Raw genomic sequence first — 18822 nt, forward strand, 5'->3', positions numbered from 1 at the left:
TGAAACCGTTCAGACACGCACTTTTGCCCACTTCATGGTTCTTTAGCACCAACTACTTTCCAGGAGAATTTCTCTAATCATCCAGCTGATGTGTGGTTGTGATTATTTATTACAGAGCCTCATCCATTGTAACATCACCTCCGTAGTCAAGGTATGTGATCAATATATGTGCGAAATGCATTAACATGTAGTAACTTGAAATTTGGCAACTCAGGAGAATTGTGCCCATCCACTGTAGAAGCAGGATTCTTTGAAATCGAACCACACTTAGTTGAGAGGCCATGTCGTGGTCTTGTAATTGTCTTGTTCTGTTTTTCATCTAGAAAATACAGTAATGGATTCAACTCTCCCTTGTATCTGAATTCTATTTCTGCTTTCAGTTTTGTCACACGTCGGAACATACTAAGCTCGATGATGCTGAAACGTATTCAGGATTCCAAGGCAACTCTAAAAAAAATTAGTATCTTCCTCTAATTTTAGGCTTTGTAGATAGAGGAAAGCTCACTCTGGAAAACTGACGGAGGGTGTGGCTTGGATTTTCTGGACTTTTGTTGTTCAATAAATATTTGTTAAATCAAAGCTCAAATTCATCTGTGTTCTGGTCCCAGCACAGCTACTAATTAGTTGGACAGCATTGGACAAGTTATGTAGCCTCCTTGAACTTAACGTTCTGCATCTGCTATTAAAAGGCTGTGGATTGGCTGGGCGTGGTGGCTCATGCCTGTAATCCCAGCACTTTGGGAGGCCGAGGTAGATCACCTGAGGTCAGGAGTTGGAGACAGTCCTGTCCAACATGGTGAAACCCTGTCTCTACTAAAAAATACAAAAATTAGCCGGGCATGGTGGCAGGCACCTGTAATCCCAGCTACTCAGGAGGCTGAGGCAGGAGAATCGCCTGAACCAGGCAGGCAGAGGTTGCAGTGAGCCGAGATTGTGTCACTGCAGTCCAGCCTGGGCGACAGAGAAAGTCTCTGTCTCCAAAAAAAAAAAAAATGGCTGTGGATCAAGAGATGTCTTAGGCACCATTCAGCACTCAAGTTCTTTGGTGAGGGTCAGCTGCACAAAGATGTATAGCATGAGTCCCTCAAAGCTATCCTATGTAGACAATTTAGAGAAAGGTACTGTTTAAGAATGGACACAGCTTGAGGCTGTGTGACTTGGTGAGTAGATGAGGATTTTGTGTGAATGACGTGTTCCCCCTTCCTCTGGGGATAAAGCCCTCTTCCTCTACTAGGACACGTGGCTTGTAAGTGAGCTCTGAGCTTCCCACCTGCACTAACCCCACACCTTGCTCAGTACACAACATTCACAGCTGTATATGGCAGCCTTGGTGACCACTCTGGAAGGTCAGTAGGACTGCAGTGATAAGTAAAGTCTGATTCCTGATTTCAAGGAGCTGGGACCCTGGCTGGAGAGTAGCAGAAGGCTCAGTCTCACCCATCTGAACAACATGGACTGGAAGTAGGAGAGGACAGATTTCCCAAAGAAAGCCAGGTTGCTGTTAAGATAAGGAGGGGAAATGGAGGCAGAGTAGACAAAAAATTTTTTCTTTTCAGGTGAATAAGTTGGGCTGACAATAACTATTTGGTTGTTTTTCTATAAGCATGCTGGTATTTTATGGTTTCCTGCTCAGTTGCTATTGGGTACACACATCTTTTTGTGCTTAGCAATTGATGGCTTTTTGGAGCCCCCAGCTGATGTAATTATGAGTTTTATATGTCTAACTGTCATCTGCAGCCTTACCACTAAAGTCTTTCACGTTATTTTACAACTGACCTTTTAGTCTTGGGCTGTTTGATCATAGGTATTTCCCAAATGCACTTGACAACCCTCTGACTCCTTTAGCAGAGAAATGCTTTGATTTGTTTAAAAAAATTATATATTGATAAACACTAAGTTCCCTAAGTATGAAATAAAATAAATTGAAGTTTAGCTTCTAAGTATACCACGCCCCAGTGAACCATGCTGGTTAGAAGCATGACTAGTGAAGTTGCACTATTTTAAAGAAGCCGTCTGGAGATAGTCGAGTTCTCTTTCGGGGCAGGGATGGGAGAATATGCATTTGAGGGCAAAGGGAAGGTGGAATAAGAAACTGAATATTGGAAGCCTTGAGGCGGGGACCCACGAGATTCAGTGTTGTCTCTCTCATTGGGATCATTCAGCCAACAGGGCTAGTGAGTTCATTCGGGAGGCTTCGAGGCAATGTGGGTGCTGGCTGACAAGGCTCATATAATATCCCTATGAAGTCATTCACGGAAAGCGGTCTGACACTGTCTCGCCCCTCATCCTCCCTCTTCTTCCCCAAAATCCAGTGTTGCAGAGGCAGCCCAGTGGTTCTAGAGAGCCCCACCCCCTCCACTGCCCTGGCCCCCTGGCCCCCCAGCAGCGAAGACATTCCCTGGAGGCTCTGAGACAGGCTGGGGCCTGGCCTGGGAGCGGGCACCTCTGAGGAGCTGCTGCAGGGCCCCTGGACAGCATGGAGAAATGGGCAGCCTGTGTCTTCCGGTCCCCAGGTGCCTTGATGTCTCCACCCCTCTCCTTTCACTTGGGTCCCTTGTCTCAAACCTGCTGCAGTCAGGATCTGCTCCAGGCCTGCCAGGCCTGATTGCGGTCAATTCTACCTCAGAGAACATTTCAGTCCATGAGGTTGCCTCTTCCTTCATTTGTAAAATGTGTACCTTGTAATTTTGGAACAAAAAGTTCTTTTAGGCTCCTGAAATTGCAGGGAAGACCTTTTCAGGGGTCTCTAGGCTGGGAGGGGGAAGGGGCCTCTCAAGGCTCTTGTAATTCCAATACACAGGAGTGGCCATGCGCTGTGTCCACAGAGCTATTTCATAGCTTAGCTGCAGGCTGCGTAAGCGGTTGCTGTTGAATCAAAGAGGTGTCCTTCTCTCTACAGAGTCTTGTTAGGTTTCCCCATAGTTCCCCAATTCCAACTCATGGCCAGTCCACTTTTGCCTGTCCCGCAGAATGAAGAGTATCATGGGAACCTCAGTGTTGGTCCCACAGCTGTAAGCCAATTCCCCCAATTTTTCACTGCCCTCATTTTCCAGGAAGACATTAGCTTTAGGGGGAAGAAACCAGAGGCCCCAGAGCAGCCTGTCATTTGTCTAGGTTGGCTCCTGTGGGTTCCAGGCAGACTCTAATGTGGCCAGAGTGACCTCCAATGAGTGCCAGCAATTTTCAAGGCCGTCTGAGAAGATGAGGCTCTTTCCCAGCTTCCTCTCGCGCTCCCTTCCCTGTTTCCATCCCGCCCCCTTGCACTGCTACTTAGTTCCTTGTCGGGCTTACCTTTGGCCTTCTCTTGTAGATGACACAGCTAATTCTGAAACATATGGAATCAAGGTAAGGCCTTCTTCAAAAAAGTGTGGAGCAACATGGCCTCCCTGCCCTGGCGGTCAGCTAACTCAGGGACTGGGGACACAGAGGCCATCTGGCTGTGCTTTAACAAACGATAACAGCTATGATGAAAGCACACGGTGATTATGGGAAAAAAAAACATAACGTTCTGGGCCAGGCCAGCTCTGCAGACAGACAAGCTCATGTGAAGGTCAAACGTAACACACGTCGGAGGAAGGAAGAGAACGGCAGTTTCAGCACACACTGGATTAAAGAAAAATTAACTAATGTTGAATGTAAAAGAAAACTTCAGAAGTTGGCCCGAGATCAAGACCATCTCTTTGTTAGGAATTTCAGCTTTTGTCAGAGAGAATACTCCGATTTATTGTGAAAATCACTGCTCTGTCAGCTCCTCCACTTATTCCATATTTATGTCACCCTATTCCAATGCCCATTTGGGAGTTGGTTTTTCTCAGGTGTGTTCATTAAAAGCAAATGCTTGATAGCTTATCTTCCCTAGAGGAAGAAGGGGCTTGGCCTTGGATTCTAATTTGCAGTTTCTTGTCCCCTGCCCCTCCATTGTATCCGTCTAATTGGGAAGGATTAAGAATATTGAATTTCAAAAGGACAAGTAAGGCTCCTGGAGACTTGCATAGGGTATCTGTGTGAGCAGGTCCTGTACTGTGAAATTCTATCCAAGACAATATTCCACCATGTGACATCTGTCCTGCTGTGGGTCCTGAGTCCAAAGGGACCGGCAGCTCATGTGGTCACATTTAAGGGAGAAGGATTCTCTCCCCTTAAATCCTGAGCTGAGCTGGTTATCAGTATTTTGGTGGAGAGACCTCAGTTGTAGCACAGCCTGTTTCCAAGAGCAAGCCCCTCACATTATGTGATGTCACATGACTGCCAGGTGGCGTCACTGTGCGGCGGAAATTCAGACATCGCTGTGTGGCGCCCTCCAGGGGAAGGTAGGGGAAGTTCAGACATCGCTGTGTGGCGCCCTCCAGGGGAAGGTAGGGGAAGTTCACTTACCATTCCTAGAAGCAGAGCCCCTAGCACTTGCGGAAGCCTAGAAAGGGTCGAGTCCGGCAGTGTTCACACGGGACCCTTTGTTTTCTTTGTACTCAAGGTCAGGTAGGGCAACAAAGCCATGGGAACTTTGCTTCTTTGCCTTTCAGGCGGAAAGGTCTCATCCTGAACATTTCTTCTGGGATAGCCCTGTTTCCTTGGCCTCTCTACTCCATGTACTCAGCTTCCAAGGTGAGTGATGTCATGACTTCTAAGTCTCTTCCTTCTTCCTCTTATTTCTCCCAGTTGGCAATTTCCTTTGATCATCTGGCAAGTTGATGGAAAGGTTTACCTGGAGACGCTCTCTTATGTGCAGGGCTGAGCTAGTCACTGGGAAGTCCAAGAGAAAATTAGAATAAAGCACCTGCTCTGGGCACACGAAGCCCTGCGGTGCACAACTTGGCCAGCCTCCGGGGATGCCTGCCCCACTCACCTCCTCTGGGAGCCCTTGCCGTCTTCCTGCTGACAAGTGACACTGTAGCTTCCTTCCAGACTGGGAGATCTAGCCTGGTGTCCCCATGCCCTAGTCATAAAAACAGCCTGAGGAGGAGGGGGCGCTGTACAAGGGAGGTTAATCTATGCAGGGGCCCTAGGGATGGATTTATCCCAAAACAGATTTTCCTGCTGAGTGGGAGGTCCTCTTCCCAGACCGGGGGATGAAGTGCTAACTCCCATCAAGGCAAGCTGGTTCATTTTTTCCCTTACCCTCTTTCTGCCCCACTCTCCAGCTTTATTAAGGCGTACTTGACAAATAAAAATTGTGTCTATTTATAGTATGCAAGGTGATATTTTAATATATGTATATGTTGTGAAACGATCAAGTCAAGCGAATTAACATATCCATGACCTCACATACTTACCGGTTTTTTTTTTTGTGGTAAGGACCCCTGAGATCTACTTGCTTAGTAATTTTCAGGTATGTTGTCTATGATTGTTAGCTTTTGTCACCATGCTGTATAGTAGATCTCCAGAACATATTCAACCTGTGCAGCTGAAACTCCGTACCCAGAGCTCCCCACTCTATTTTAAGGTCTAGCAGGTAGTGTGTCTGCAGTGCCCCTGGAAGTCAGAGGAAGTTGGCTTTGACGAGGGAGCTCACTCTGGGGCCTCAGGTGTCTCTCCTTCTTGCTCCAGGCGTTTGTGTGCGCATTTTCCAAGGCCCTGCAAGAGGAATATAAAGCAAAAGAAGTCATCATCCAGGTGAGGTGGGCAGCTGTGGAGTCCTTGTCATCATCCAGGTGAGGTGGGCGGCTGTGAGTCCTTGAGAAGGGTTACTCTGGACCTCCCGCGGCTGGGGCCACTGCCTCCTGTGGGTCTGGCTGCTCACGTGTGGTCAACAGGAAGATGAGCTGGGGATGCCACGTGGGCTTTTGGGGCGCCTCAGTCCCACCTGCTGCTGTGGCTTCTGTTGCCCTCCCCCGCGCCCTGGGTGCTGGAGGAGGAAATAGGAGAGGGGAGTGGCTGCTCAGAAATGCTGTGGACCTTCTTGCTACCTGATGCTTCATCAGAGCAGACATTCGGGTTGGTTGTGGCTTTTCCTCTCTGACCCCGGTACAGAACACAGGCTTATGTGGGAGGAATTCTGGAGAAGAAGCAAACAAAACAAAACTGGGCACTTGATCCGAGTTTGAACGAGGGGAGGGGCTAGTCACCAGGGGAGGGGTCCTTCTGTGATGGGCCACAGAGGTCCCCACACTCTGGTTCTCGAGCAGGTGAGGAGGAGGCACTCTGCTTCCCTTCCACAGGTCATCGTGGAGATGACCTGTCCTCACCTAGGCAGAGCTGGGCTGTCACTGCCTGCTGCAGGCTGAGCAATGTGATTCCTAAAGTGTCAGTGATTTATTTGTGCTTGGTTCAGCAACAGAGTTAGAGTTAGATAGTTTCTGGAACGTAGAATAAACAGAGTTTTTGTTTTGTTTTGTTATTGTTGTGTGGGAAGAAGTTTTACGATATACTATTAGAAATGGAGAAAGGCACACTCAAAATTATATCTTGGAAATTATTGCTGCACACACTGATTTTCAATTAAAATATCCAGTGAGAGTATTTTAGGCAGCTGTTCCTATAAACTAACCAGCTACAGGGTAAAGCTTATTAAGTAGGCAGATATGAGTTAATGGTAGGAATTTGGCCAATAATATCATTTCTGAGCCATAGTGAGTGGTTGTAACAGCCTTGCCACCGGGTCACAGTCCCTTTCTCTGCCATGCAGAAGCCGTCTGACCCATCAGAGGGTCCTGCTTCCATGCTGGGGTCTCCGTGCTCCCACTCCCAGCTGAAGCTGGGGTTTCCCTTTTGTAATGCTGCAACTCTGTCTGGGCTAAGTTTGCTGCAGTAAAAAAATAACCCCTAAAATCTCAGTGGCTTAAAACAACAAAGTCCTATTTTGCATTCACGTGACACATCCACTGTGGGTTCACAGAAGACATTGGCTCACTGTGCTGACACAGGGCCCCAGGCTGACGGAGCAGCCGACATGCCAGAGGAAAAGGAGTGGGAAGTTCTAGTGGGTCCTGCTTTGACAATGAAATGCTGTGGCCCAGAGATGACACATGTCACCTCTGTTCATAAATCACTGGCCAACTCTGCTTGCATGGTCCTACACAGCCACAGGGGGCCAGGAAGTGCAATTCTATTATGCATGTGTCTGGAAGAAGAAGGAACCAAGAATCCTTGGTGATTTCTAAACATGAATGATCATCGCAGCCACCTGCTTCCTAGCCATGTGACCCTCAGCAGCATCTTGTCTTGATCCTTGGGGCACAGCTGCCGAGGTAGTGGGTACTATGGAACAGGAGGGTCAGGAGGAGATGTGGGTGGGGAAATGGAGTCCCTTGTCCCTTCCCTGATGCAGAGAACTTCGAGGTGCTTTTCTAGCAAGGAGGAGAAAGTGAAAAGACTGTGATCTTTCAAAAACCAATTGGCCTCTCCGAACGCACACTCAATAAATACTCGCTGAATGAATAAATACTCGCTGAATGAATGAAGAAGTATGTACTGTGGAGTTGGGTTTGAATTTCATCACAGCTCTACCACTTATCATCTGAGTGATCCTGGTCAACTTGTTTAAACTCTGTGAGCCTCAGTTTTCCCATCCATAAAAAGGGGCTTATAATGCCTGCTTATATCTCTGGGTTATAGTAAAGATCTAACAAAGAAATAAGTACATATGTTTAAACAATATTTATTGAGCCCCTATTTTGTACATACAGGTGTTTTGTCAACCCAAAATCACTTAAGAATGAAAATACTTATCATTACTTCCCTATCTGGAAACTGTGGTGGAGAAAGCACACTCCTTATATTTCTCAAAGAGTAGCACTTTGAGATCCTTGGAAGAAAAGTGTTATACAAATTAATCATGCTTTAATTTCCATAGGAACCTGCTCATTTGGATTAATTGATTCATAATAGGGTTCAATTATGAAATAATGTAATTCCAAATGTGATGTGAAGAAAAATAAAACCTAGAAAACTTTTGTGGATTTTTTTTTTTACTGTTTCTTTTCTTTCTCTTTCTTTCTTTCTTTCTTTCTTTCTTTCTTTCTTTCTTTCTTTCTTTTTCTGTTCTTTTCTTTTTTTTTTTTTGACAGGGTTTCACTCTGATGTAGCCTAGGCTGGAGTGTAGTGGCACGATCTTGGCTCACTGTAACCTCTGCCTTCCAGGTTCAGTGGATCCTCCTGCTTCAGCCTCCTAAGTAGCTAGGACTACAGGCATGTGCCACCGTGCCTGACTAATTTTTCTATTTTTAATGGAGATGAGGTTTTGCCATGTTGCTCAGGCTGGTCTCGCACTCCTGGGCTCAAGCAATCGTCCTGCCTTGGCCTCCCAACATGCTGGGATTACAGGCATGAGTCACCATGCCAGCCTTTTTTCTTTCTAAAGATGCCAAACCCTTTGTTCTGGGAATAAGGTAATAAAACCCCATTATGAATCCCCATGCCAGGCCACAATGTGGTTAGCCCACAGGTGGAAACATGGTGTTGGGTTTTTAGGGCACAATGTATGATTGTTTTTCTTACCACAACAGGAAAGGGTTATGAGGTATGTGCTACTCTTGGTTCCTAACTGAAGTGTGAAAGTGGGAATCCAGAGTGCTTTCAGTTGCTCCAACTTTGGTTATATGTATTAGAAACAAACTTCTGAGATAGAGTTGCCAGATTAAATACAGGACCTCCAGTTAAATTTGAATTTCAGATGCCTATGAATAGTTTTCAGTATAAGTATGTCCCATGCAATACTTGGGATACGATTGTGCTGAAGTGGTTTTCATTGTTTGTCTGAACTTCAAATTTAACTGGACATCCTGTATTTTTATTTGCTGTCTTGCAACTCGGTTCTGAGAGAGAGACCCGAGTTCTTCCCATTCACACTGTGTGTTGGGCAGGGCATTTGGACCACTTGATGTTGGCTAGGTAGGTTCTCATCTTGAGAAACCAAATTTCTGATTCCCAGCTCTGTGCCGGTACTGTGCCTTTTTCCACTCAAGATCTTAAAACTTTGCCTAGGAAGAGAAGGGTCGGGAAATGGTGGGATGGGGACTTGAGTGTTAATTTCTGAGTCTTCTTCCTGGGGTGGATTGCTTCTGTGCCATGGTCTTTGTTTCCCATTGTAGGTGCTGACCCCATATGCTGTCTCGACTGCAATGACAAAGTATCTAAATACCAATGTGATAACCAAGACTGCTGATGAGTTTGTCAAAGAGTCATTGAATTATGTCACAATTGGAGGTGAAACCTGTGGCTGCCTTGCCCATGAAATCTTGGTAATTGATAACTTCTCCTTTTCTTGAAGCCAGGGAGGGAGGACACGCAGGTGGCCCTGGCAGGGCTGGGCTAGCTCTTCCTTGCTGCTGGAGCACTCATTGATGCGTTAATATAGCCAGGTACAAGGACTATGTGGCGAGGTGGAGAGAAGCCGGAGCCTGGGAGCTCAGCCGCTAGATAACCCCTAAGTTGGCAAGTCTCATTCTTGGCTGCCTCCCTCCTCCCCTCAGAAAGTAAGGTGGCTCCCAGGAGCTGTTGGGCAGGGAAGACCAAGATATATGGCGCTTCCACGTGGGGGCTGCTGTCTTCTCTTGACCCTCTATTCCAGTCAATGTTTAGCTATCAGCCCTCCAGGCAAAAAAACAAAACAAGCACAAACCACTTTGATGTGTAGCATTTGACTTCCACGGTATAAATACTTCCAGCATGGCTGAGTTTAAGCCACGGACATGACGCTGTGTGCATGAATTGAGGAGTGCATGGTGCACAGAGGGCTCTTTTTTTAGTTTTCATTTTTATTTTACTTTAAGTTCCAGGATGCATGTGCAAAACGTGCAGGTTTGTTACATAGGTATACATGTGCCATGGTGGTTTGCTGCACCTATCAACCCGTCATCTAGGTTTTAAGCCCCACTTGCACTAGGTATTTGTCCTAATGCTCTCTCTCCCCTTGCCCCCCACCCCCCGACAGGCCCCGGTGTGTGATGTTCCCCTCCCTGTGTCCATGTGTTCTCATTGTTCAACTCCCACTTATGAGTGAGAACATGTGGTGTTTGGTTTTCTGTTTCTGTGTTAGTTTGCTGAGAATGATCGCAGTGGGCTCTTATGAGTGAGTGCAAGCCAGCTCCAGCATGCCACAGATCCAGCATATGGCAGAAGAGGCTCTTACCACTCCTGGACTGCTTTTAAAAACAAACATAAACATGAAACAAAGGTGGACTTGAGTATTGCTCACTAATACTGAAGCAAACATAACATTGGCATAGCTCTGACTCCAGTCCCACCAAAGAAAGTTAGATGGGGTTTCCTCACTTACCCATGATCTGCCAATTTCCTCCTCTGTCTGATTGGCTTTTCTACTGCAGGAATTGGATCTCTCTCTCTGTCTTTCATGGATGGTAGAAGGATTCATGGCTCCATGCGCTAAAGTCTACCAAAGCATTCCTTTATCTGCTGGGACTTAAAGACTCTGGCAAGAGATATTGAACTTTCTCAATTACTTGCTATTTTTATGTAGAACCTCAACAATGTGCAGAATCACCAATGTAACTCACACTACAAAGCAGACATGCAGAGAGGATATAAGGTCTTTATTTTTTCTGTTGCTGATCTGGTCTTTTTCCAGATCACTACTTGCTGCAGGAAAATTCATCGAATGTCCAATGAGTCTAAACTGAGTTTGATCTAGTCATCTCAACTGGCCATTTAGGAAATGTACTCTTAGTCTGTTATTTAGGGAGAAATGTTCATCCTTCCCTGGAGGCTCCCTTCTTCCTGCCCCTCTCACTAGGTGGCGCTGGGAGAGGATGCCCTGTGGTCCATGACGGTCCTTCCATGTGTGTGGGCTGGTGTCCTGGGTGGCTGTTCACCTTGCTGAAGTTTATGTCTGTCGAGGATGAGGGAGATGAACCTTTCTGTCCTTTTGACTTGGCCAGTGGATACCCTGATAAGGTCTCCCCAGCTACTGAGGGCAGCAGACTGCTGTACTCTGCCACGTCCCCCTCCAGCTACAGGCCCAAGGTCCATCTGCAGCTTTGATCCACATAGACCTCTGGCTGCTATCTCTACATCAGCACCAACGTGGACCTGAAGGAAGCTGGAAAAACCAAATCTCAGCACCTGTCTCACCATGCTGAGATAATTTCCTGTGGTTGGACCGCAGAGGAGTGGGGGTCATGGCCCCTTCTTTGCCCTCAGTGCCACCCTTACTCATGAATCACACTTCTCCATCCTTCATGCGCCAGGCCTTATCCTTCAGCCCCCAGCCTAGGCCACAGCTCACACCCGACAGAGGACACACTTCTGACCACGCCTTTCTCTTTCTCTCCTCCCACTTCCCACTATCTCCAGGAAAGAAAAATTACAGATCTTTTTTTTTTGAGATGGAGTCTCGCTGTTGCCCGGGCTGGAGTGCAGTGGTGCGATCTTGGCTCACTGCCGCCTCCACCTCCCAGGTTCCAGCGATTCTCCTGCCTCAGCCTTCTGAGTAGCTGGGATTACAGGTGCTCTCTGCCACAACTGGCTAATTTTTGTATTTTTAGTGGAGACAGGGTTTCACCATGTTGGCCAGGTTGGTCTCCAACTGTTGGCCTCAGGTGATCTGCCTGCCTTGACCTCCCAAAGTGCTGGGATTACAGGCGTGAGCCACCACACCCAGCCAAAACTACAGATTTCTTGTGCACTTTCTCGGTGTCACAGCTTAGCCCTCTCCAGTGGGGATGGCATCCCTTCCACCTTCAGGAGGACACTGTGACCTTAGTCCTCCAGGATGCTGATGGCTTAAACAGAACTCATCAGCATCTGAAAAATGTTTCCTTGTAGAAAAATAAACATTTTATTTTTATAAAAATGGAATAAAATTTTATTTTATCTTGACACAGGGTCAAAGTTGAATATTTTATTTCATTTTGACATAGCCATGTTGCCCAGGCTGGAGTGCAGTGCAGGATCACAACTCACCGCAGCCTCTTTGAACTCCTGGGCTCAAGATTTCCTCCCACCTCAGCCTCCGCAGTAGCTGGGACTATAGGCACATGCCACTACATCCAGCTAATGTTTTAATTTTTTTTTTGGTAGAGACTGGGGCTCACTTTGTTGCCCAGACTGGTCTTGAACTCCTGGGCTCCAGCTATCCTCCCGCTTTGGCCTCCCAAAGTGCTAGGATTACAGGTGTGAGCCACTGTGCCCGGCCTGAATATTTTCTTGACCTTTCCTTTTAATTTCTTAGATAACAGATTCTAATTTCTTCAGGCAAACAGTTGCCAAGAACAGACCAGGAAAAGGAGTTTTTGTGCCTGGTGAAATAGGAGAGAAAATAAATGAAAATACGTTAATCATTAAAGCCAATTTCGAGTTTGCCAGGATTTAGAAAGATCATTGTATCTAAAGAGAGAGGCAACCATGTAGAATCAAATGGTAAATAAGCGACCCTTTTATTACCAAGAGGCCAGGCAAAGATAGCACGCCCTCCACCCACAGGGAGCATGGCGCTGGGACCGAGGCAGGAATGGAGCCCCTACCTACAGAGACCCTGTCGTGCTTGGAGGCTTCATGCATGTTGCCTCACTTAGTTGTCCTAATAATCTTGTGAGATAGGACTTAGAGTCACCCTTTTACAATGGAGGAAAACAAAGCTCAGAGCTGCAACAGCTGGCCCATGGCCACCCAGCTGGTAATGGTGAAGCTAGAATTTAAGTCCGCTTTTGTCTGGGGCCACAGCCTTTTCTGGCTCCTACATGGCCCTTCCAGGCTGGGAAGGGGTAGACAAAGATGGAGATGGAAGAGGGACTCTTTTAGGACTTTTTTAAGGGGGCTGGAATTGTAATTTATTTTGCTTATTTTCTTTATGGCTGACCTCACTATGGCAAAACATTTAGTTCAAGACAGAGCTACTGAAAGGGCTTGACTTTGCTGTGAGATAAGAAAGCTCGGAGAGAAAAATGAAGTTCTTGAGGAAGAAGTTGTGTTGATTCAGCGACGTGGCTAGTGGGAGGAGAGGTCAGCTTTGGCTCCCAGAAGCTGTCATTAGTCCCTTGTCTTCAAATATCTCAGAAGAATGCAGAGATCTGAGGATCTGAGCTGGCTGACAAAACATGAATAGCTCCCCTAAAAGCTCAAGTTTTCTTCTGGTTGGAATCCTGTTGTTCTGTAGGGAATAGGTGGATTGAGGCATGTTGAATTAATAAAGTTATGCTGTGAATCATTATGAAATGATTGCTTCTGGGGTCCTGGACCCCAGAACTGTGCAAGACACAGTTGCAATTTGGTGGCAAGGAATCTTTCAAGGCCTGTACCTACAGCCTGAAATACATTGAACTGAAGGCTTCCCCCTCTTTGAAAAGCAAGTGCTGCATGTTGATAATCTATACCTTTCTGTGACTGACTTCCATTCATCCAGGCTTCACGTATTTCCTTAGCGCCCACTATGCCTTGGAGTTGTGCCAAATGATGGAAAGCCTTTCTGATTCTCTCCTGGATCCTCATTTTATTTATTTATTTATTTATTTATTTATTTATTTATGACAGACTCTCGCTCTGTCACCCAGGCTGGAGTGCAATGGTGTGATCTCAGCTCAATGCAACCTCTACCTCCTGGGTTCAAGTGATTCTCCTGCCTCAGCCTCCCGAGTAGCTGAGACTACAGGCATGCGCCACCATGTCTGGCTAATTTTTTTTTAGTAGAGACGGGGTTTCACCATGTTGGCCAGGCTGGTCTCAAACTCCTGACCTCAAGTGATCCACCTGCCTTAGCCTCCCAAAGTGCTGAGATTACAGGTGTGAGCCACCATGCCTGGCCCAGGATCCTCATTTTAACAGAAGCTTGGTAGAAAGGACTTGAAGACAAGTGGGGACATACTCACTAAGAGAGAAAGTAAGTCAGGGAGGTGGTTAACACAGAGTTCTCTTCATTTAGAATTTCCAGACCGGGCATGGTGGCTCACACCTGTAATCCCAACACTTTGGGAGGCCAAAGCAGGAGGATCATTTAAGTCCAGGAGTTTGAGAACAGCCTGGGCAACATAGTGAGACCCTGTCTCTGAAAAAAAAAAAAGAAAAAATTAGCCAGGCATGGTGACACACTCTTATGGTACCAGCTACTCAAGAGGCTGAAGTGGGAGCATCCCTTGAGCCCAGGAGGTTGAGGCTGCAGTAAGTCGTGATCGTGCCACTGCACTCCAGCCTGGGTGACAGAGCAAGACCTTGTCTCAAAGAAAAAAAAATCCTTAGGGCTGATTGTGCTAGGTCGTCCAAAGGAGTTTAAAAGGACTGGCTACTTTGGCGTCTGAGAAAACCTTGTGAGCTGAGAAAGTGTCACAAGACCCTTAAACTTTATCAATTACATAAAAGGTTCTGGGGCTCCACTTTAGTAGTCAGAAAAAAATATTTTTAAAGACCACAAAGATGAACTGAGGTACTTGTTATTCCTTCCTCCCCAACACTGATGCTTCTCTCTGTTTAAGGCGGGCTTTCTGAGCCTGATCCCGGCCTGGGCCTTCTACAGCGGTGCCTTCCAAAGGCTGCTCCTGACACACTATGTGGCATACCTGAAGCTCAACACCAAGGTCAGGTAGCCGGGCGGTGAGGAGTCCAGCACAACCTTTTCCTCACCAGTCCCATGCTGGCTGAAGAGGACCAGAGGAGCAGACCAGCACTTCAACCTAGTCCGCTGAAGATGGAAGGGGCTGGGGTCACAGAGGCATAGAATACACATTTTTTGCCACTTTACTTGAGTCTGAATATCTCTGGGAAAGTTGTGGTGCCAATCTGTGCTGTTGTCCTGAAGCGCTCACCTGTTCTCAAACAGGGTTCCTGAAAGACCCAGGAAACTGGTGTGAACCAAAAAGTGTCTGAGACAGATCTCAATCATTTAGAAAGTTTATTTTGCCAAGGTTAAGGACATGCACCTGGGAGGCAAGTTTGTGCCTTTCTCCAATGATGATTTTGAAGGCTTCAATATTTAAAGGGAGAATATTGGGGAAAGAGGAAGAAATTTTGCAAAGGTATGGGCAGATAAGAGACAAGCGGTTGCATTCTTTTGAGTCTTTGATCAGCCTTTCACCAAATACACAATTCACATGTGGGAGGGGGTAGAGGAATAGTCACTTGTGCCTTGTCTAGCTCAGTGACTCTGCTTTTTTACATCAGAGGAAGCAATCAGATGTGTACTTGTCTCAGGTGAGCAGAGAGATGACTTTGAGTTTTGTCCTTTCTCTCCATCCTGTGAAGATAAGTGATCAATTTACATTGTCAGGATAAAATTCAACAGAACCATTTTAGGGTAAAGATCTTGGGACACACAAGGAATTTCTTAGTGGGCAAATTGCAAAGGAGGTCTGTAGCTTTTTTTCTTTGTAGTCATCCTATTTAGGAATAAAATGGGAGGCAGGTTTACCTGATGCAGCTCCCAGCTTGACTTGTCCCATTGGCTTAGGGATTTTGGGGTCCCAAGATTTATTTACCTTTCACATTGAACAGAGGAAGACGTCAGGCAACAGTTACATCAGGCCAGTTTCTGATCTCCTCCCGACCCACATCGATGAATTCAACACCAGCTTTATCTATTTTATTTATATTTGAGGTTCTATGTAAGATTGTTGGTAAAAACAAAAACAGGATAGGATACTCAAAATGTTTAAAAAACCCTTGCTCTAATGCAGGAGTTGGTAACTAGAAATGAGGTTTCTGAGGGTCTCCAACTCTTGGGGTGCTGGGGACACATGGAGTGATGTGTCCAGCCCTAGGTCTAGAATTATCTGAAGGACTGCATCCTTACTTGTCCGGAGATCGAGGGAGTTGTTGGCTGGGACCCCAGCAAGGGCTGTCACATGAAGCCCCTATACATGGCCTCTCTGAGTGGCTGCTTGGTCTTCCTCGAAGCATGGTGGCTGCCTTCCAAGAATGAGCATCCCAAAGAAAGTTGGGAGGAAGCTGTACTGTCCTGTATGACTTACCCCTGGAAGTCATGTGGTATTGTGCCCAAGCCCTCCCAGATTCAATGGGAGAAGATGCAAAACCTGCCATGGGAAGAGCATCCGATGGAATGGTGGATATTGTCATGCTCATCTCTAGAAAATGTGTTCTCCATTCATCCATCTTAGTGTAAGTGTTTGTCCTAAGTTTAGTGTAAGTAGGATGAATTACTTGGCCTTTCCACTGGCACTAGAGCGACTTATAGAAGTGTAGACACTGTGTTTCTAGAACCTTCCAATCAAACCCTGGTGAATTGGCCTTTCAGGAACAACTTCTACAACCAGCACCTTAGGTAAGAACAGAGACACACTTCAGCTTAAATGGCCTGAGGCAGATATTTAGTGGTAAGTTTTAGATGTGTGATACGGGTTTTCTAGTGTAATAATCCTAGGTTGATTTGCACGGTTGTCCAACAAGCTTCTTGAGGGTTCTTAAAGTAAGAGAGAATTTCCTAACAGTAAAGGCCCCAAGACGTTGAACTGACTTCTTACGAAATGAGGGCAGAAAAACTCCATATTTTAAGATCTTTATCATCATCATTAGTAGTAGATAATAGCTATCATTCATTGAACACTAATTGTAGTCAGGGACTATGTAAAGCCTCATAACAACTGAAGAAGTAGGTACTATTAGTATTGCCTTCATTTTACAGATGAGGAAACTGAGGCACAGAAAACTTAACTCATGTTTGTGGGTTCACTTGACCAGTGAGTGGCAGAGCTGGCGTTTCCCGCACACCTTGGCTAAAGCAGAACAGTAGAGCCCTATGTCTGGGCTAAGTTTATTTAATCGAAATTAATGGCAAGGGGTGAACGCCGTGCCCTCAACTCTGTATATTTCACTCTCACATGTTGTGGAGGCAACAGGAGGGAGCCAGGCTTCAGCAGCCAGGCCCATATGTCTGGATTTCAACACTGACCACTTTCCAAATTTACTATCCTCTGGGAATCATTCAGGAACAGGGAGGCCTGCCAAGTTTCACTGACCTTTTGTTTCTGCGGAAAAGTACTGGGCTCTTGTTTCTCGCCTGATTCTCTTATCTTTGGAGGGCTTGGGACCCCAGGGCCCAGCATCAGAAGCCGGCCGTTTTGATAGACATGTTCCCTCTGCGTCCTTGCAGCCTTCCATCTGTGCTACCTCCCAGGAAGCCGAAGGCCGCAGAGTCCCTTTCGGATGGCACTGGGAGCAGGAAAATGAGGTGATTATGGGCTGCTGCTCCAAGAAGTATTGGCAGCTGTTGCTGGGGCGGCTCCCTGGGGTGTCATCCCTTTCTTGCTCTTGTGGATGGGAACCAGAGCACCCCACTTCAAAGACTCTGTAAGCCAGGGCTTACCAGAGAAAGCTGAAGAGTCCAGGGCCAATTTTCATCAGTTTCTTGTGCTTCTCATGCCAAAAGAGATGATTGTCCTCACTATGGTTCATCCACTGTGCGGCGGGCCTGACTCGCTACTGCCCTCTAATGTTCTGGGAGAGAAGCTGTTGGGTCTTTCCTACCTAATCTGGTAGAAATGTTAGAACAGAGGCTAATTTGGGGAAATAAATCTCTCAATTTTTTTGAGTTGCTTTGTGTGTGTGCGCGCGCGCATGTGTGTGTGTAAGGGGCAGGGTCTCTAAGAAAGAAAGAAAAGGAGGCGAGGGGAGGAAAGGACCTGTTTCAGTTTCACAGGCTCTGGCAAGGTGACTGAGGAAGCACCAAGCCCCTTAGCCTCTTTGGGCTCTGGTTACCTCATCAGTAACATTAGAAGGTTTTATACATGATTTATCCTTTTTTATTCAGCTCTTGTAGTCTATAAATCTCCAGTAAGTTGTGGAAATAAACTGTCTTTTAAAAATCTTTAAAAAACCATTTTCCTAATTAGATATACAGTGTAGAAAATAGAAAAACTACAGAAAAAGATCAGAAAATAAAAATCCCAGCATTATCCCACCATCCAGAATGAACCACTCTTCACTGATTGTGAATTTCCTTTTATAATTTTCATGTGTGTGTTTTGTGTGTGTGCTTGTGAATCTAAGGGTAGATTTTATATCTGCCTTTCCTCTTAAGATTAAAGCATATTTCCTCGTGATAGTAGCTATCCCAAAGATGATTTATAATGTTTGCTTAATATTTGTTCATAGTACTGAACATAATTTATTTTACCATCCCTTTTTTATGTGCATCTAGGAGTTTTCTGATTTTAAAAATCTTATAGGCTGGGCACAGTGGCTCACACCTGTAATCCCATCACTTTGGGAGGCCAAGGCAGGATAATTGCTTGAGCCCAGGCATTTGAGACCAGCCTGAGACATAGTGAGACCCCTTCTCTACAAAAAACTAAAAAATTAGCCAGGTGTGGTGGTGCACACCTGTGGTCCCAGCTACCTGGGAGGCTCAGGCTAGAGGATCTCTCTTGAGCCCAGGAAATGGAGGCTGCATGAGCTGAGATCACGTCACTCCAGTCTGAGCAACAGAGTGAGACCCTGTCTCAAAAAACGAACAAACAAACAAACAACCCCACAAAACCTTATAACAACATCCATCCTTGTATGTGCATTTTCTTGTTGTGATGTTTCAACTTCTTTTTATACTTTAATTCACATACTATATGATTCACCCATTTAAAGTATACAATTCAGTTGTTTTTAGTATAGTCACAGAGTTGTGTAACCATAATCACAATCAACTTTAGAACAATTTTAGAATATTTTCATCACCCACATGGAAACACAATAGCCATTAGCAGTCACTCCACGTTCCATACCCGATCCCCCCACCCTTAGGTAACCATTGATGTATTTTCTGTCTCCATTGACTTGCTTATTCTGGACTTTTATTTTATTTTATTTATTTATTTATTTATTTATTTATTTATTTATTTATTTATTGAGATGGAGTCTCACACTGTCGCCCAGGCTGGAGTGCAATGGTGCAATCTCAGTTCACTGCAACCTCCACCTCCTGGGTTCAAACGA

General features: G+C 45.9%; 1 protein-coding gene across 1 annotated transcript in view; it reads left to right on the forward strand.

Moving 5' to 3' along the window:
• Positions 1 to 14622, forward strand: part of HSD17B3 (hydroxysteroid 17-beta dehydrogenase 3) — a 72861-nt gene extending 58239 nt beyond the window's left edge. Inside the window, exons 6-11 of the mRNA XM_034967812.2 lie at positions 116 to 151; positions 3311 to 3345; positions 4521 to 4602; positions 5545 to 5610; positions 9027 to 9176; positions 14358 to 14622. Of these exons, the coding sequence (XP_034823703.2) occupies positions 116 to 151; positions 3311 to 3345; positions 4521 to 4602; positions 5545 to 5610; positions 9027 to 9176; positions 14358 to 14468 (480 nt within the window). The 3' untranslated portion in view covers positions 14469 to 14622. The remainder of the gene's footprint in view (positions 1 to 115; positions 152 to 3310; positions 3346 to 4520; positions 4603 to 5544; positions 5611 to 9026; positions 9177 to 14357) is intronic.
• Positions 14623 to 18822: the final 4200 nt, after the last annotated feature.

This window comes from Pan paniscus, chromosome 11 (assembly GCF_029289425.2).
Source record: "Pan paniscus chromosome 11, NHGRI_mPanPan1-v2.0_pri, whole genome shotgun sequence".
In the NCBI taxonomy this organism is placed as follows: Eukaryota; Metazoa; Chordata; class Mammalia; order Primates; family Hominidae; genus Pan; species Pan paniscus.